Source organism: Molossus molossus, unplaced genomic scaffold, assembly GCF_014108415.1.
Source record: "Molossus molossus isolate mMolMol1 unplaced genomic scaffold, mMolMol1.p scaffold_m16_p_7, whole genome shotgun sequence".
Taxonomy (NCBI): Eukaryota; Metazoa; Chordata; class Mammalia; order Chiroptera; family Molossidae; genus Molossus; species Molossus molossus.
The window spans coordinates 55,435,714-55,450,974 of NW_023425401.1; the positions used below are offsets into that span (position 1 = coordinate 55,435,714).

General features: G+C 36.3%; 1 protein-coding gene across 2 annotated transcripts in view; it reads right to left on the reverse strand.

The window, feature by feature from the left end:
- Positions 1-11,159: 11,159 nt before the first annotated feature.
- RELN (reelin) overlaps positions 11,160-15,261 on the reverse strand; it is a 576,569-nt gene continuing 572,467 nt past the window's right edge. For both annotated transcript variants that reach the window (XM_036246852.1, XM_036246851.1), the window contains one exon: positions 11,160-12,240. In XM_036246852.1, coding sequence (XP_036102745.1) covers positions 12,144-12,240 — 97 coding nt within the window. In that variant the 3' untranslated portion in view covers positions 11,160-12,143. The remainder of the gene's footprint in view (positions 12,241-15,261) is intronic.

Genomic DNA, 15,261 nt, shown 5'->3' on the forward strand with positions numbered 1-15,261 from the left:
TCTATATGCCTGTTCTTGTGCCAGTACCAGGCTGTTTTGGTTACAGTCGCTTTGTAGTATAACCTGATATCTGGTATTGTGATCCCACCTACTTTGTTCTTCTTTTCAAGATTGCTGTGGCTATTCGGGGTCTTTTTTGGTTCCATATGAACTTTTGAAGTATTTGTTCTAGTTCTATGAAATATGTCGGTATTTTGATGGGGATTACATTGAATCTATAGATTGCTTTGGGTAGTATGGACATTTTAATGATGTGAATTCTTCCAATCCATGAACAGTGTATGTGCTTCCACTTTTTTATATCTTCCTCTAATTCTTTTTTCAATGACCTGTGGTTTTCTGCAAATAGGTCCTTTACTTCTTTGGTTAAGTTTATTCCTAGGTATCGTAATTTTTTTGGCGCGATGGTAAGTGGGATTGTTTTTTCAGTTTCTCTTTCTGTGAGTTCATCATTGGTGTACAAGAATGCCGTCGATTTCTTGACCTTAATTTTGTATCCTGCTACTTTGCCAAATTCATTTATTAAGTCTAGTAGATTTTTGATGGAGTCTTTAGGGTTTTCTATGTATAATATCATGTCATCTGCAAATAATGACAGTTTCTCTTCCTCCTTTCCAATTTGGATCCCTTTTATTTTTTCTTCATGTCTGATTGCTGTGGCTAAGACTTCCAGTACAATGTTAAATAAGAGTGGCGAAAGTGGACATCCCTGTCTTGTTCCTGTTCTTAATGGAAATGTTTTTAGTTTCTGTCCATTGAGTATGATGTTGGCTATAGATCTTTCATATATGGCCTTTATTATGTCGAGATATGATCCCTCTATTCCTACATTGCTGAGCGTTTTTATCAGAAATGGATGCTGGATGTTGTCGAATGCTTTTTCAGCATCTATTGATATGATCATGTGGTTTTCATTCTTCATTTTGTTTATGTGGTGTATCACGTTTATTGATTTGCGAATATTGTACCAGCCTTGCATCCCTGGAATGAATCCCACTTGGTCATGGTGAATAATTTTTTTGATGTATTTCTGGATCCGATTTGCTAATATTTTGTTCAGGATTTTGGCGTCTATATTCATCAGGGATATTGGCCTGTAGTTTTCTTTCTTCGTAGTGTCTTTTTCTGGTTTTGGAATTAGAATTATGCTGGCTTCATAGAACGAGTTTGGAAGTCTTCCTTCTTCTTGAATTTTTTGAAACAGTTTGAGGAGAATGGGTGTTAGTTCTTTTTTGAATGTTCGGTAAAACTCCCCCGTGAAGCCATCTGGGCCTGGGCTTATGTTTGCTGGGAGAGTCTTGATTACCTCTTCAATTTCCTTAGTTGTTATTGGTCTGTTCAAGTTTTCTATCTCTTCTGGGAATAGTTTTGGGAGACTGTGTTTCTAGAAATTTGTCCATTTTGCTTAGATTGTCGAATTTGTTGCCATATAGTTGTTCATAGTAGTTGTTAACGATCTTTTGTTTTTCCGTGGTGTTGGTTGTTACTTCTCCTCTTTCATTTCTGATTTTGTGTATTTGGGTTCTCTCTCTTTGTTTCTTGGTGAGTCTAGCTAAGGGTCCATCAATCTTGTTTATCTTTTCGAAAAACCAGCTCTTTGTTTCATTGATCCTTTGAATTGTTTTTTTGGTCTCTATGTCATTTATTTCTGCTCTGATCTTCCTTCTATTTCCTTCCTTCTACTTGCTCTGGGGTTTTCTTTTTGTTTGCTTTCTAGTTCTTTAAGTTGTGAGGTTAGACAGTCAATTAGAAATTTTTCTTGTTTTTGGAGGTTGCCTGTAGTGCTATGAACTTCCCTCTCAGAACTGCTTTCTCTGCATCCCATAGATTTTGTGTTGTTGTGTGTTCATTTTCATTGGTTTCCAGGAAGTTTTTAATTTCTTCCTTGATCTCCTCGGTGACGCATTCATTATTTAATAACATGCTATTTAGCCTCCATGTGTTGAAATGTCTTTGCATGTTCTTGTTGCAATTGATTTCTAGTTTCATGCCATTGTGATCTGAGAAGATGCTTGATATGATTTCAATCTTCTTGAACTTGTAGAGATTTAGTTTGTGTCCTATCATGTGGTCTATCTTTGAGAATGTCCCATGTGCACTTGAGAAGAATGTGTATTCTCTAGTTTTGGGGTGTAATTCTCTGTAGATATCTATTAAATCCATTTGGTCTAGTGCTTCATTTAGAGTCTCTGTTTCCTTGCTAATTTTTTGCCTAGAGGATCTATCCAGTGCTGTCAACAGGGTGTTGAAGTCCCCTGCTATGATTGTATTGTTGTCAATTTCTCCTTGGAAATCCTCCAGAAGATTTTAAATATATTTTGGTGCTCCTATATTGGGTGCATATATGTTTATCAAGGTTATATCTTCCTGTTGAATAGATCCTTTCAATATGATGTAGTGGCCGTCTTTGTCTCTAGTTATGGTCTTCATTTTGAAATCTATTTGATCAGATATGAGAATTGCTACCCCAGCTTTTTTTTGCTTTCCATTTGCTTGGAAAATTTTTTTCCATCCCTTCACTTTCAACCTATGTGAGTCTTTTGTTGAGAGGTGGGTCTCTTGTAAACAACATATAGATGAGTCATGCTTTCTTATCCAATCAGCTACTCTGTGCCTTTTTATGGGAGCATTCAATCCATTTACATTTAAGGTGATTATTGATATGTACTTATTTATTGCCATTTTTGTTTAGTGTGGTTCTATTTTTCTTCCCATTTCTACTGCTAATTACAGCAGTCCTTTTAACATTTCTTGCATTGCTGGTTTGGTGCTAATGTATTCCCTTAGCCTTTTTTTGTCTGGGAAGTTCTTTATTTGATCTTCTATTTTGAATGATAGCCTGCTGGGTAGAGTAGTCTTGGATTCAGATTCTTGTTTTTCATGGCTTTGATTACTTCATGCCATTCTCTTCTGGCCTGTAATGTTTCTTGTGAGAAGTCAGCTGAGAGCCTTATGGGGTTCCCTTTGTAGGTAAGCTGTTGTTTATCTCTTGCTGCTTTTAGGATTCTCTCTTTGTCTTTAATTTGTGGCATTTTAATTACTGTGTGTCTTGGTGTGGGCCTGTTTGGGTTCTTCTTACTTGGGACTCTCTGTGCTTCTTGAACTTGAATGCCTTCTTTCTTCACCAAATTAGGGAAGTTTTCTGTCATTATTTTTTTGAATATATTCTCTGTCCCTTGCTCATTTTCTTCTTCTTCGGGGACTCCTATGATGCGAATATTATTGTTTCCAGTTGTCCCATAGTTCTCTTAAGCTGTCTTCCTGTTTTTTAATAGTTTTTTCCTTTTGTTTTTCTGATTGGTTGATTTTTTCTACCCTGTCTTCTAATTCACTGATCCGGTCCTCAGCTTCCTCTACTCTGCTTTTTTCAACCTTCCAATGTGTTTTTCATTTCTGATATGTCATTTTAAATCTCTTCTTGTTGGTTTTTAATTTCCAATTGGCTTATTTTCAGTGTCTCTATGTCCTTACTCATGCTGTTCAGCTTCCTCAAGATCATGGCTCTGAATTCTAGCTCTGTTAACATGCCTAATTGCTCCACATTGATCTCATCTTCGGTGGAGGTCTCTTGCTCTTTCATTTGGCTTCTGTTTCTGTGTTTCACCATTTTGGCTATCACAGTGGGCTTTGGAGCCTGTCAAGTTCTCCCTGTGGGTGTTGGTGTTCTGCTGTTTGTGGCTCCCTCTCCTGTGTTTAGATGAGCGAGGGAGGACCCACGTTGAACACCACTGTCAAGTCTTACTTTCCTGGTTAAAGTTGCTAGCCCAGGAAAGGTACTGTTATCCTCTAGCTTTTTGCCTGGAGGCTGCAGTCTAGGTTACTTGATGAGTTTTGGGTTGTCAGTTGATTGAAAAACTCCCTCTGGTGCTCAGCCAAGGGGCTTTCACGAGGGTGGGGCAGATGCTGGTTGTTGGTGAGCCTCAATTAGTACTTCAAAGGCCCACATGGTGGGGTTGGGTCTCCGAGGGAGGGGCTGCTGCCTCTCCTCAGAGCCCTGGGAAGGAGCAATGTGGCCATCGTCCTGGGTGGCTGCAGTCAGCCAAAGCTCTGAGCGCCCTCCAGATCCCGAGTGTCCCCACACAGTTCCAGTCCAGTCTGCCCTCCCTCTGCCGGAGCCCAAGGTGAGTGGCTGTGGCTGTTTTAGCCTCTGTCCCGGCTCTGGCTGTGGAGCCACCTGGGAGTGTGACCCGAGGGCGCTGCTCCCAGCTGAGGCCGCTGCCGAGCTGCCTACGGGGATGGAGTCAGTGTCCCTTGTTGTATGGTCCTCGCAAGCTGCTTTTCTGTTGGTTTTTCCCGTCGATTTGTCTGTGTTATAGTTGTAATTCCAGTTTGGTTCTGGGAGGTCTGTGTAGATCCTTTCACTCCGCCGCCATTTTTCCTCTCAGATTGACTTTTCTTGTCACATAGGAAAGAAGGCAGACACTTTGGGCTCCGTCGGAGGGAAGGCAGACTGGTCTGGAACTGTGTGGGGACACTCGGGTTTCGGAGGGTGCTAAGAGCTTTCGCTGAGTGCAGCCACGCAGGACTGTGGTCATTTTACTTTTTCTCAGGGCCCTGGGGCTGTTTGCAAGTTTTAAAACCAGAGAAGTGGCATCATACTATATTTGTAATTTTGCAACTTGTTATTGTTAACATGTGTACTCTAAGTTTCTTTTAACCATCATACAGTATTCTATTACACAAACAAACCACAATTTATTATCTTGTTGATGCATACTTGGATTGTATCTGATTATTTGTTATTGTAAATAATGCTGCTGTGGCAGAATTTTCACTGATATATCACCTAAGGCAACAGAAACAAAGGAGAAAATGAACACATGGATTATATCAAACTCAAAAGCTTCTGCACAGCAAAAGAAACAACCACCAAAATGGAAAGGCTACCCACTGTATGGGAGAGCATCATTGCCAATGATACATCAGATAAGGGGTTAATTTCCAAAATATATAGAGTGCTCATACAGCTCAACGAAAGGAAGACAAAGAACCCAATCATAAAATGAGCAGAGGAGCTTAATAGTCACCTCTCCAAACAGGACATACAAATGGCCAAAAGACATATGAAGAAATGCTCAACATCACTAATCATCAGAGAGATGCAAATCAAAACAACAATGAGGTATCACCTACACCTGTCAGAATGGCCGCCATCAACAAATCATCAAACAAGTGTTGGCGAGGGTGTGGAGAAAAGGGGACTCTAATACACTGCTGGTGGGAATGCAGACTGGTTCAGCCACTATGGAAAACAATATGGTGTTACCTCAAAAAATTAAAAATTGAACTGCCATTTGACCCTGTGATCCCACTTCTAGGAATATACCTTAAGAAGCCTGAAACACCAATCAGAAAGAATATATGTACCCCCATGTTCATAGCAGCACTATTTACAATTGCTAAGCCCTAGAAACAGCCCAATCATCCATCAGTAGATGAATGGATAAAAAAGCTGTGGTACATATACACAATGGAGTACTGTGCAACTATAAGAAAGAAAGATCTCTTATCCTTTGAGACGACATGGAGGGACCTGGAAAGTATTATCCTAAGTGAACCAGGCCAAACAGAGAAAGACAAATATCATATGATCTCACTTATTTGTGGCATATAATGAACATAACAATCTGAAGAACAGGGTAGACCCAGAGACGTGGAAGCGGGGTACAGACTGACAATCCCCAGAAGAGGGGAGAGAGAAACCACAGAACTTATATGCATGTACACATAACCAATGGACATGGACAACAAAGCTGGGGACAAGGCAGGAAGGAAGAGGAAGGAGGGTGACAATGGGGGAAAAGGAGAAACATCTGTAATAAAAATTAAAAAGAACAGAAAAGAAAAAGAAAAAATAATGCTGCTGTGAACATCCTTGCACACATCTCTTCGTGAATATATGTTAAGAGTTTCTCTGTGATAAATACCTAGAAGTAGCTGGGTCATGCTGTATACACATATTCAACCGATATTGTAACATATTCAATATTACTGATATTATACTGTTTTCCATAGATTTGTATTTATTATATTTTATTTTCTGTAGTCTTGATGTCCTGGCATTTGGGGCCTCACTGACTAGGAAGAGACTGCCCCTCTCAGGTCTAGCTAATTCTCCCTGCCCCCAAGGAAATATTTTATTTTCAAGATACAATTAAATTGTGAAAATTTGTAAAGTTATAGGCTAGGCCTCAAATTCTCTCTCTTATTTTTTAAATTTAAATTTTACTTTTTCTATTACAGCTTACATTCAATATTATTTTGTATTAGTTTCAGGTGTATAGCATAGAGGTTAGATAATCACATACTTTACAAAATGTTCCCCGTTATTTCCAGTACCAACCTGGCCCCATACATAGTTATTACAATATTATTGACTATATTCCCTATGCTATATTTTATGTCCTTGTAACTATTTTGTAACTACCAAGTTGTACTTCTCAAATTCTTCATGTTTTTCACCCAGTCTCCCAAAACTCCTTCCCTCTGTATCTATGAGTCTGTTTCTATTTTGTTTGCTCATTTATTTTGTTTTTCAGATTTCACGTATAAGTGAAATCATATGGCCTTTGTCTTTCTCTGTCTGACTTATTTTACTTAGCATAATAACCTCTAGGTCCATCCATGCTGTCATAAAAGGTAAGATTTCCTTCTTTTTAAAGGCCAAGTAGTATTCCATTGGGTTAATGTCCCACAACATTTTATCCATTTCTCTATTGATGGGCACTTGGGTTATTTCCATATCTTGGGTTTTGTAAATAACACTGCAATGAATATAGGGGATGCATATATTTTTTAGAAGTAGTGGGTTTCTTTAGATATATACCCAGAAGTGGAATCACTGGGTCATAAGGCAGTTCCTTTCGTAATATTTTGAGGACCCTCCATACTGTTTTCCATAGTGGCAGCACAACCTCATTCCTACCAACAGGGCGTAAGGGTTCCCTCTTCTCCTCTTCCTCACCAGCACTTGTTGTGGCCAATTGTTTGAGATAGCAAACAACTCTCCCAGGATTTCATCTTTCATATGCAAACTAACCAATGGAAAGCCCATACTATGAACCACCTTTACTGTCAAGCTCTTATGGTCCAGAAAGCAATATTCCTCTGATTTACTCATCCCAGGCCAGGTACCAGATAGGTAGAAACTATTCCCAAATCCCAGAGCCTGCAGAAATGATACAAACTAGCCAATCCAAAATGTGCTTGCTATGCCCTTCCACAATAAAGGCTCATACCCATGCTTTCCCTTCACGGTCTCTGCCTCTTCACAGACCCTGGCGCTCCCTGTGTGACCCCTGCATAGTGTGGCAACCCCCCTCCTCTTAGTAACTATCTCTTCAATGGCCATTGTCTCTTGACCTATTGGTCTCACTAGAGCTGAATAATAACAAATCTATATTTTAAAACAAGGCCATACCAATATAAACCTGCAGTGTATGAGAATTCCTATTGATGTACAAGAGTTCCTTTTATAGTTACCAATATGTTTAGATTCTGATTTTTGCCACAATGGTTAGGTAGAGAATCATTGTTATTTTAAATGCTGTTTCCATGATTAGTGAGGTTGAGCACCTTTAAATCTTTTGTCATTCTAGTTTTTCCTTCTGTGGATTTCAATTCCAATTCTGTGCCCATTAAAAAAATTAGGTTATTATCTTCTGTTACCTACTTATATGAGTTCTTTATATATTTTATGGTCTAGTCCTTTATTGATTATATATTGTAGCTTTGTCTTCTCCCATTTGGTGGCTGTTTTTTAAACTTTATGGTCTCTTTTGTTATGCAGAAGTTTTAGAAATTAATTCAGTTAAACTACAGACCAATCTCTTTTATGGTATGTTTTCTTTCCCATGATCCCATAAAGATATTTTCTTCTAAAAGTTGTAAAGTTTACTTCTGCTGTTTATGTCTTTTATTTATCTTGGATTTGTTTTTTGTGTAATGATATGTGTAGGGGATCTAGATTTATTTTCTTATCTTAAAAAATTATTGTTTTCTTAATCTTCACCTGAGGATATGTTTTTCTTCCATTGAATATTTTTCTTCTCTTTGGTTATTCATTATGTTTAGAAATGCTATTCATTTTTATATGTTGATTTTATTTTATATGCAGCAACTTCATCAAACTCTCTTACTAGTTTTCATGCTTTCATTTTTAGAGTTCCTTGAGCTTTCTCTCCAATGATCTTATCAACTGCTTTGTCTTTTTTCCCCCAAATCGTATACTTTCAATTTCTTCTTGTTTTATTGCACTGGCTACAGCCTCCAATATTACTTGAGCATTACTCTAGCTGTGCCTCTCATACAAACCACTTTCCTTCATTCAGCCTCCCCTTCTTACTCCTGCTTCCAGATAGAGATTATTTTCTTTTTTGTGTCCGTGAGAGCCAGCATATATTTCTACTGCTGCATCTTTTTCATTGTATTATATGCATTCATTGGTATTTTTGAGTTCCTGACTAGATTACAAATTGAGGAAGAAAACTGTTTCATTTATTGTAGTATCCCAGATATCATCTTAGTATGGTAGTAAATACTTAAAAGATTCTTATCAAAAGAATGTTTATTGCTAAATGAGGTATTTCCACAGTTATAAGTTTATTTGTGTGATTATTGACCATCTTCCTCCTCTACTAACTGTGAATTTCCTTAGGAAACATTATGTCTTCTTTTGTTCTCTATTGAATTCCTGCTGCTGTCCCCAGTGTTTGGTACATGGCACCTCTTATCCAATATTTGATGAATGAATGCATAAACAAATAGACTGAAGTGGGCCACAGCAGAAAAAAATCTTCTGAAATAATAGTTACGTATGTCACATCTAAGTATTTAAAAAGGTACTGTCTTTTAAGGGATTTATTCTTCCTTCAACAGATTATTAATTCATTTTTGTAGGTGTATGTAGGCTCAGCATTAGTGGCATCAGAAGTATTTTGATAATCAACCATTGCTGAAGCCTCTAGATTAAATGTTTTTTTTTTTTTTCCAATTTTTTTAGTACTGGAATAATTTAATAACTATTTGGAAGAAAATTATGATTGTTCCTCACAACATACAACAATGTAAATTACAGAATAAATGATTATAATATAAATGGACTAAAGCAAAATACAGAATATTTATATAATGTAAGATGCAGCATCTTTTTGAACATAACAAAAGTTAAAAAAAGATTAAAATAAATACACATGAATGCATTGCATATCTAGATATCATATGCCAATTAATAAACAGACTTAAAAAACAAGTTTTACTTAAAATGCATCCCATCTCAAGTAAATTGTGCACATATTTTAATAGAAATTAATAAAAAAAAACATTATGTAGTGGTAAAAGTGGCAATTGCCATATATATGGAAGTTATTAAAGATTAAATACAGAAACACAATACAAAATGCTGTCAAAAATATAAATTGGCAAACATTAAAATGAATAGGTACATGTTTTAAGTGATTTCCTATAATTTTTTTATTTTTAAATTTTATTTATTGATTGTAGAGAGAGAGGAAAAGAGAGAGACAAACATCGATTTGTTGTTTCACTTATTCATGCATTCATTGGTTGATTCTTGTATATGCCCTAAGTGGGGATTGAACCTGCAACCTTGGTGTATCAGGATGACACTCTAACCAACTGACCTACCCAGCCAGGGCTGGTTATAATTTTTTTTTAACCTTGGAACATAGAGAGTGTTAGTGACAACCTCAGTGAAGAGAATTTCCCAAATAATATACACATGTTCTTTTTTAGATAAAAGGTAAAATACATGTGATCTTGAATATATTTAAGATTAGGTATTGAGTATAGTTTACATTAAAATGTACGGCAAATAAGAGAAACTGTGTTGAAACCACAGAAACTTCTGCGACTACTAAACTCTGTCTACCTTAGCAAGTTAGGTCAGTTGAGCCAACAATACTTGAAGTCCTACTCTAACTTTATGTTTTCAAATTAAATAAGCCAAATAGATATAAGTCCCCATTTACACTATTGCAACTTTGAGTAGATGGACTGATAGGGAGTTCAATTCTGTTCTCTGACAGTAGGAAGAGAGGTGGATGGAGCACTGTAAAATATCTTGGTCTATGGTACATACAAGTTACTTGGAAAGATGAGGCTTCGGGAAAAAGTCAACTCCTGGACCAATGACAAAATGAACCCAAATGCCACCAAATGGTGAACTAACAACAGGCAATTTGTGAACCAATAAAGGAGAATTGAAATTGAGATATAATAGTTATAAACATTGAAGGGCCAAATATTGCACCAAATTATAAAATATATCATATGTTAGATTAGGTAGGAGAAAAAAGAAGGCTTTGTGTCTCCAAGGCAATGATTCACAATGGATTTGATACCAGACCTCAAAATGAAGTTTTAACTAAACTTCTCAGAGAGATCATCCTTTATTATTTCTTTATTCAGTGAGAAACACTATTGTCATTTATTGTTTTGTTACCTAGATGTTATTTTAATCCCTTGGAAAATAAACAAATTCAATATTATCAATATACTTTTATTTTGTAGGTGCTAAAAACAAGCAGGGAAAATGTCTCAATGACTATTTTTTATCCTCAACACAGTGTCTTGTGCACAGCAAGTATTCAACAAATATTGCTGAATGAATGCATGAGTGCTTATGAAGAACCAGGCACAGCCCGGCCAGTGTGGCTCAGTGGTTGAGTGACCCATGCACCAAGAGGTTGCAGGTACAATTCTCGGTCAGGGCACACGCCCAGGTTGTGGGTCAAATCCCCAGTGTTGGGAGACGGGGGGTGGGGGGTGTATGCAGAAGGTGGACAATTGATATTCTCTATCATAGATGTTTCTATCTCTTTCTAAAATCAATAGAGGAAAAAAAAACAGAACAAAACAAAAAATGAACCAGGCATTGTGTTAGCAGCAAACAAAATTCTCAGGAGTTAAGTAAGGTTTTCAGAACTCTCTACTGACTTAGTATAATTACAGAGTGATTAATAGAAAAAACTGAGTAAGAGAAAAGTGGCTAAATTGAAAGTGTAGCTTCATAATTGCTATTCTCAGTGACCAAACAAAACACCAGTAAATATATTTGACATTATTCTTTGCAAGCCTGATAAGGCTTACAACCCTATAAAAATTTAATTAAGACTGAATAAAGACAAGTGAGCTTCCAATGGCTTTTGGACATAATTTTATTTAAGCATGGGCTTTTAGCTTGGTTCACCCTAGAGTGCAACCTTTTAGTTAAGTTAATAGAGTTCAGGGCTACAGGTCCATACAACGTTGCTGGTGTTGGCACGACTTCATCAGAAGGTATGAATATGACCCGCAGGAAAAACAATCCACAAAGAGAACACAATGAAAACATCCACTGTTTTACAAATCACTCTGTTACCACAGACACAAGATGGCAGTTACTCTTAGTAAATCAGCCACAGAACGCTTAAAAAAATCTTTAGACAAGGAAATGGGAACTCCTTTGTGGGAGACAGGGTATTCATCCACAATTTGTAAGTAGAAAATATTTCAAGGTCAAGCATTTTTCTTATTCACAAACAACGCTAAACCAACATACATTTTAAGGAGTATATTAAGATACAATATCTTTACAACTATCTTCTTGAGTAGACATTTCAGTGAATTTGCTGCAGAATATAAGTAGCCTGAAGTTCAGCAGCAAAACATTGCAACTTAACAAGTAAATACAGTGTCAATGTGTTATATTGTTGAAGAGAATTCGTAGGACACACAATGATAATTTAATCATATAAAACATGATACATAGCTGAAATATAGTCCACTTAAATAGCTTTGTGACCAAGAATGTTAAATGCCATTTAAAACATAAAATCTCTTAAATTTTTGTGCTTAAACTTTTTTTTTCTGTTAAACTATTTCTTATTTTCAATACTGCCACTGTAACTGATATTACAACAGATCACAATTTCACGGACACATCAACATGAAGACATTTACTTATGAGAAAATAAGTCACTTAGCATTAGTTCACAGTGTGGGAACACTCGGTCTTGAGAAGGGCTTTCAACGAATCACCAAGTCCTTCACAGGAATTTCCTGATATCAGATGTAGTGAGAAATTTAAAAGAAGGAAAAGCAACACTTCACATGTTGGAAGGAAAAATAAACATTTTGATTCTTCATGGGTATCGTCTAAGTGACCTTCGTCTTCTGTTGTAGAAGTGCCTGAGCCCATGTTGTCGTGAAAAATTCATCATGTAATTTTGTTTGCGGGTGCTGTTAAAATCAGAAAGGATAGAGGTAGAGAGGGGAAGGAGAAAGAGCATGTAAGTCCAATCATTGAAAGTGCAATCTAGTCTAAGTCTTAAGTTACTCTGATATTTATTTGAAAATTTTCTGGGTTAATAGATCATGATGACATCATGACCCCAGGACAGAATAACTGAAGATTGACACCAGTATTCACTGCTTTTGGCCTTGAAGAAATCCTATTCTATTAATGAGTGAGCTCCAAACCAGAAAAATGGCAAATTCTCTTGATTCATAGCAAAAGTGGACTGAAACTGTTTGGGGTATTTGATTTTATTCTTAAACCTTTGCTGAAAACATTTACTTAGGTGAATTTCTCTTGAGAGACAGTGTGTGCTGTTGTTACCCATTACCTTATTTAAATACATTTTTAACCAGTAGGAAACATAACTTGATGACTTTAGCAAACATTTTTATTTAAAACTTAAAAAGCAAAAACAAAGAAAAAACAAGCTTGTTAGCTGAATTGGCTTGACATTCCTATTTTATGCAGTCTTGAGGAAAATGAAGAAATAAGTTTTCCCCTGACTGTTGGATTCCACTACCTTCCTCAAACAATAAGCAGCTGGGGTCATGTTCTGTAAACATGACCTTGTGAGAGATGTTCCACTGAAAAAAAAAATCATAAGAAACTAAGTGTAATTGAATGTATAATTGTATTTGTGTGTATATAAATCCCCCATGTATGTGCATACATACATTCATACATACTATATGTGAAGCTGATAAAAATACTGAAAATGGATTTTAGGAGTCTACAGGAGGTTGTGGTTGAAGCAGTTGTTTTGGTATAGAAAATATACTTTGAAAAAGATCATTATCTATTAACCGCTGCCTATGTAAAGTCCAGTTATATAAAAAAAAAAGGACAATGACCTATTGTATTGAACTAATCAAGTGTCATGAGAAATAATCCTATTACCTCTTTAGTCACAAAATATTGGGACTGGCACTAGCTGTCCTCCTGCCAATATCATAGGTCACCTGTGGCCCTTGCCCTGAGCTGTTACAGTGGCCCCTAAACTAGCCTTCTCCTTCTCTCCCCTTATGACACGCCACTGCAAAGAAACCATGAAATACTAAGAAAGTATTATTGAATGTATAATGGTATGTATGTGTGTATGTATCTTTCCACACATATATACAGTGAATTTTTTTTTTTTTTGGATTGGCAAATGTTTTAATGATTTGTAATAATGTCGAGTTTGCTAGGGAAGTGGCAGCAGGTTCCTGTTGATCCAGTTTTTCTGGAATGCAGAAATGCTGCTTGGCAGGACCTCCCAAATGCCTTTTTCTTTTTACAAATTAAAAAATCCAATTATAGTTGACATTCAATATCATATTAGTTTCAGGTGTAGAGAATAGTGGTTAGACATTTATATAACTTATGAAGCGATCTCCCTGGTAAGTCTATTACCCACCTGGCACAATACATGGTTATTACAATATTATTGACTATATTCCCTGTGCTGTACTTTATATCCTCATGACTATTTTGTAATTGCAATTTCATGCAGTGAGCTTTGTACACAGTTTCAGTAAACTTTCCCTCAAATTCTGGCTTTACCTTGTTAGAAAGACATCATAATCCTCTTGTCTATGGAGCAACATCTAAGTCAATGTAGCCAGATATTTCAAGTCCTCTAGACATTTAATCTTATTCTGTTTTTCAAGTCTTTCTTCTATTGCACCCCTATACAGACTGCTCTATCCAAATTCACCTTGAACTTCTTCCATCTGCCTCATTTGCCAATCCTCAACATTACTTCATAAATTGCTACTTATTTTTCAAGTATCACATTTTATTTATTGTTCACCCACTCCAGAAGTGATTTCTCCCCTCTACTTTGAACTCTCACAGTGCTTATTTTCTGCTTTGAATGGAAACAATTTGTATCTTGGCTCCCCATGACAAAACTTCTGTAGCAACCTGTCCCCCAGTTTCCCTCCCCCACGCCATAACCCTGAGCCTCCTGCCTCACCAGTGGGTGCTCAAGGCATGTTTGTTGAACTTTTGATGACTTACTGATTGGATTCCTGTTGTAAATCATTACTCTTTAACTATAGGGAATAATTGCAAAGTTAAAGCAATGAAAATTATTCTGTTGAAAACACGTTTAAAGATATCAAGTACTCAAAGAAAATTTAAAATAGTTAAAATATTTTACATAAGAAAAGGATAAACTCAGAACACTCACAATGTTTAGTTATCTCCATGGAACAAAGGAACATTTAATTTAAACAAAAATCTACGTGTGTTTAATGGCTTTACGGCAACTTCCCCATATAACTATTTATTTATTATGGACTGATTTAAATTCTCCATCTTTATATGTGAGAAAATAAATATTAATAGGTTTTTGATCTTTAATATCTTGACTACTGACCCTGTGGGGAAGCTTACATCTAATTTAGAAGCATTCTGATTTACTGGATACTTTTTAATTTTAAATAAGTTTATGTATCAGTAGCATACCTTTGGATCCCTGCAAATGTTGACATGCACACAGCATTTGCTATAGATGTTTGCAATAGATGCCTGGTGTTTATATAGCCATATTAAAAATGGCCACATTTTCAAAGCATCCTTGAAACTGACTAGTAATTTTTTATGTAAAACATAAATATCTTTGGAGTCAGTTCAGTTAGGTTGGAATCTAATGAAGCAGATTTTTCCAGTTCATAAGCTTTTCGAAATTAAGCAACATGGCAAGCTATACCAGAATGTTGTCTGCCTCTAGAATCATTTAGTAAACTGACACGGTTATTAAACAGACACTGGCTTCTAAACTGTCTAACTTACAGGATTGGGCATTAGGAAAATGTTAAAGAAGTTTAAAGATCTCATGTTTATTTTTTGTGCGGAGCATATCTGTGAGCCTATTTTTTGTTTTTGAAACACATAGATGTATAGATAACCTTGTAACCAAAATAATAATAGGTGTGATAGAATTTTGAAGATTTATGTCTTGACTGCAATTATAGGGA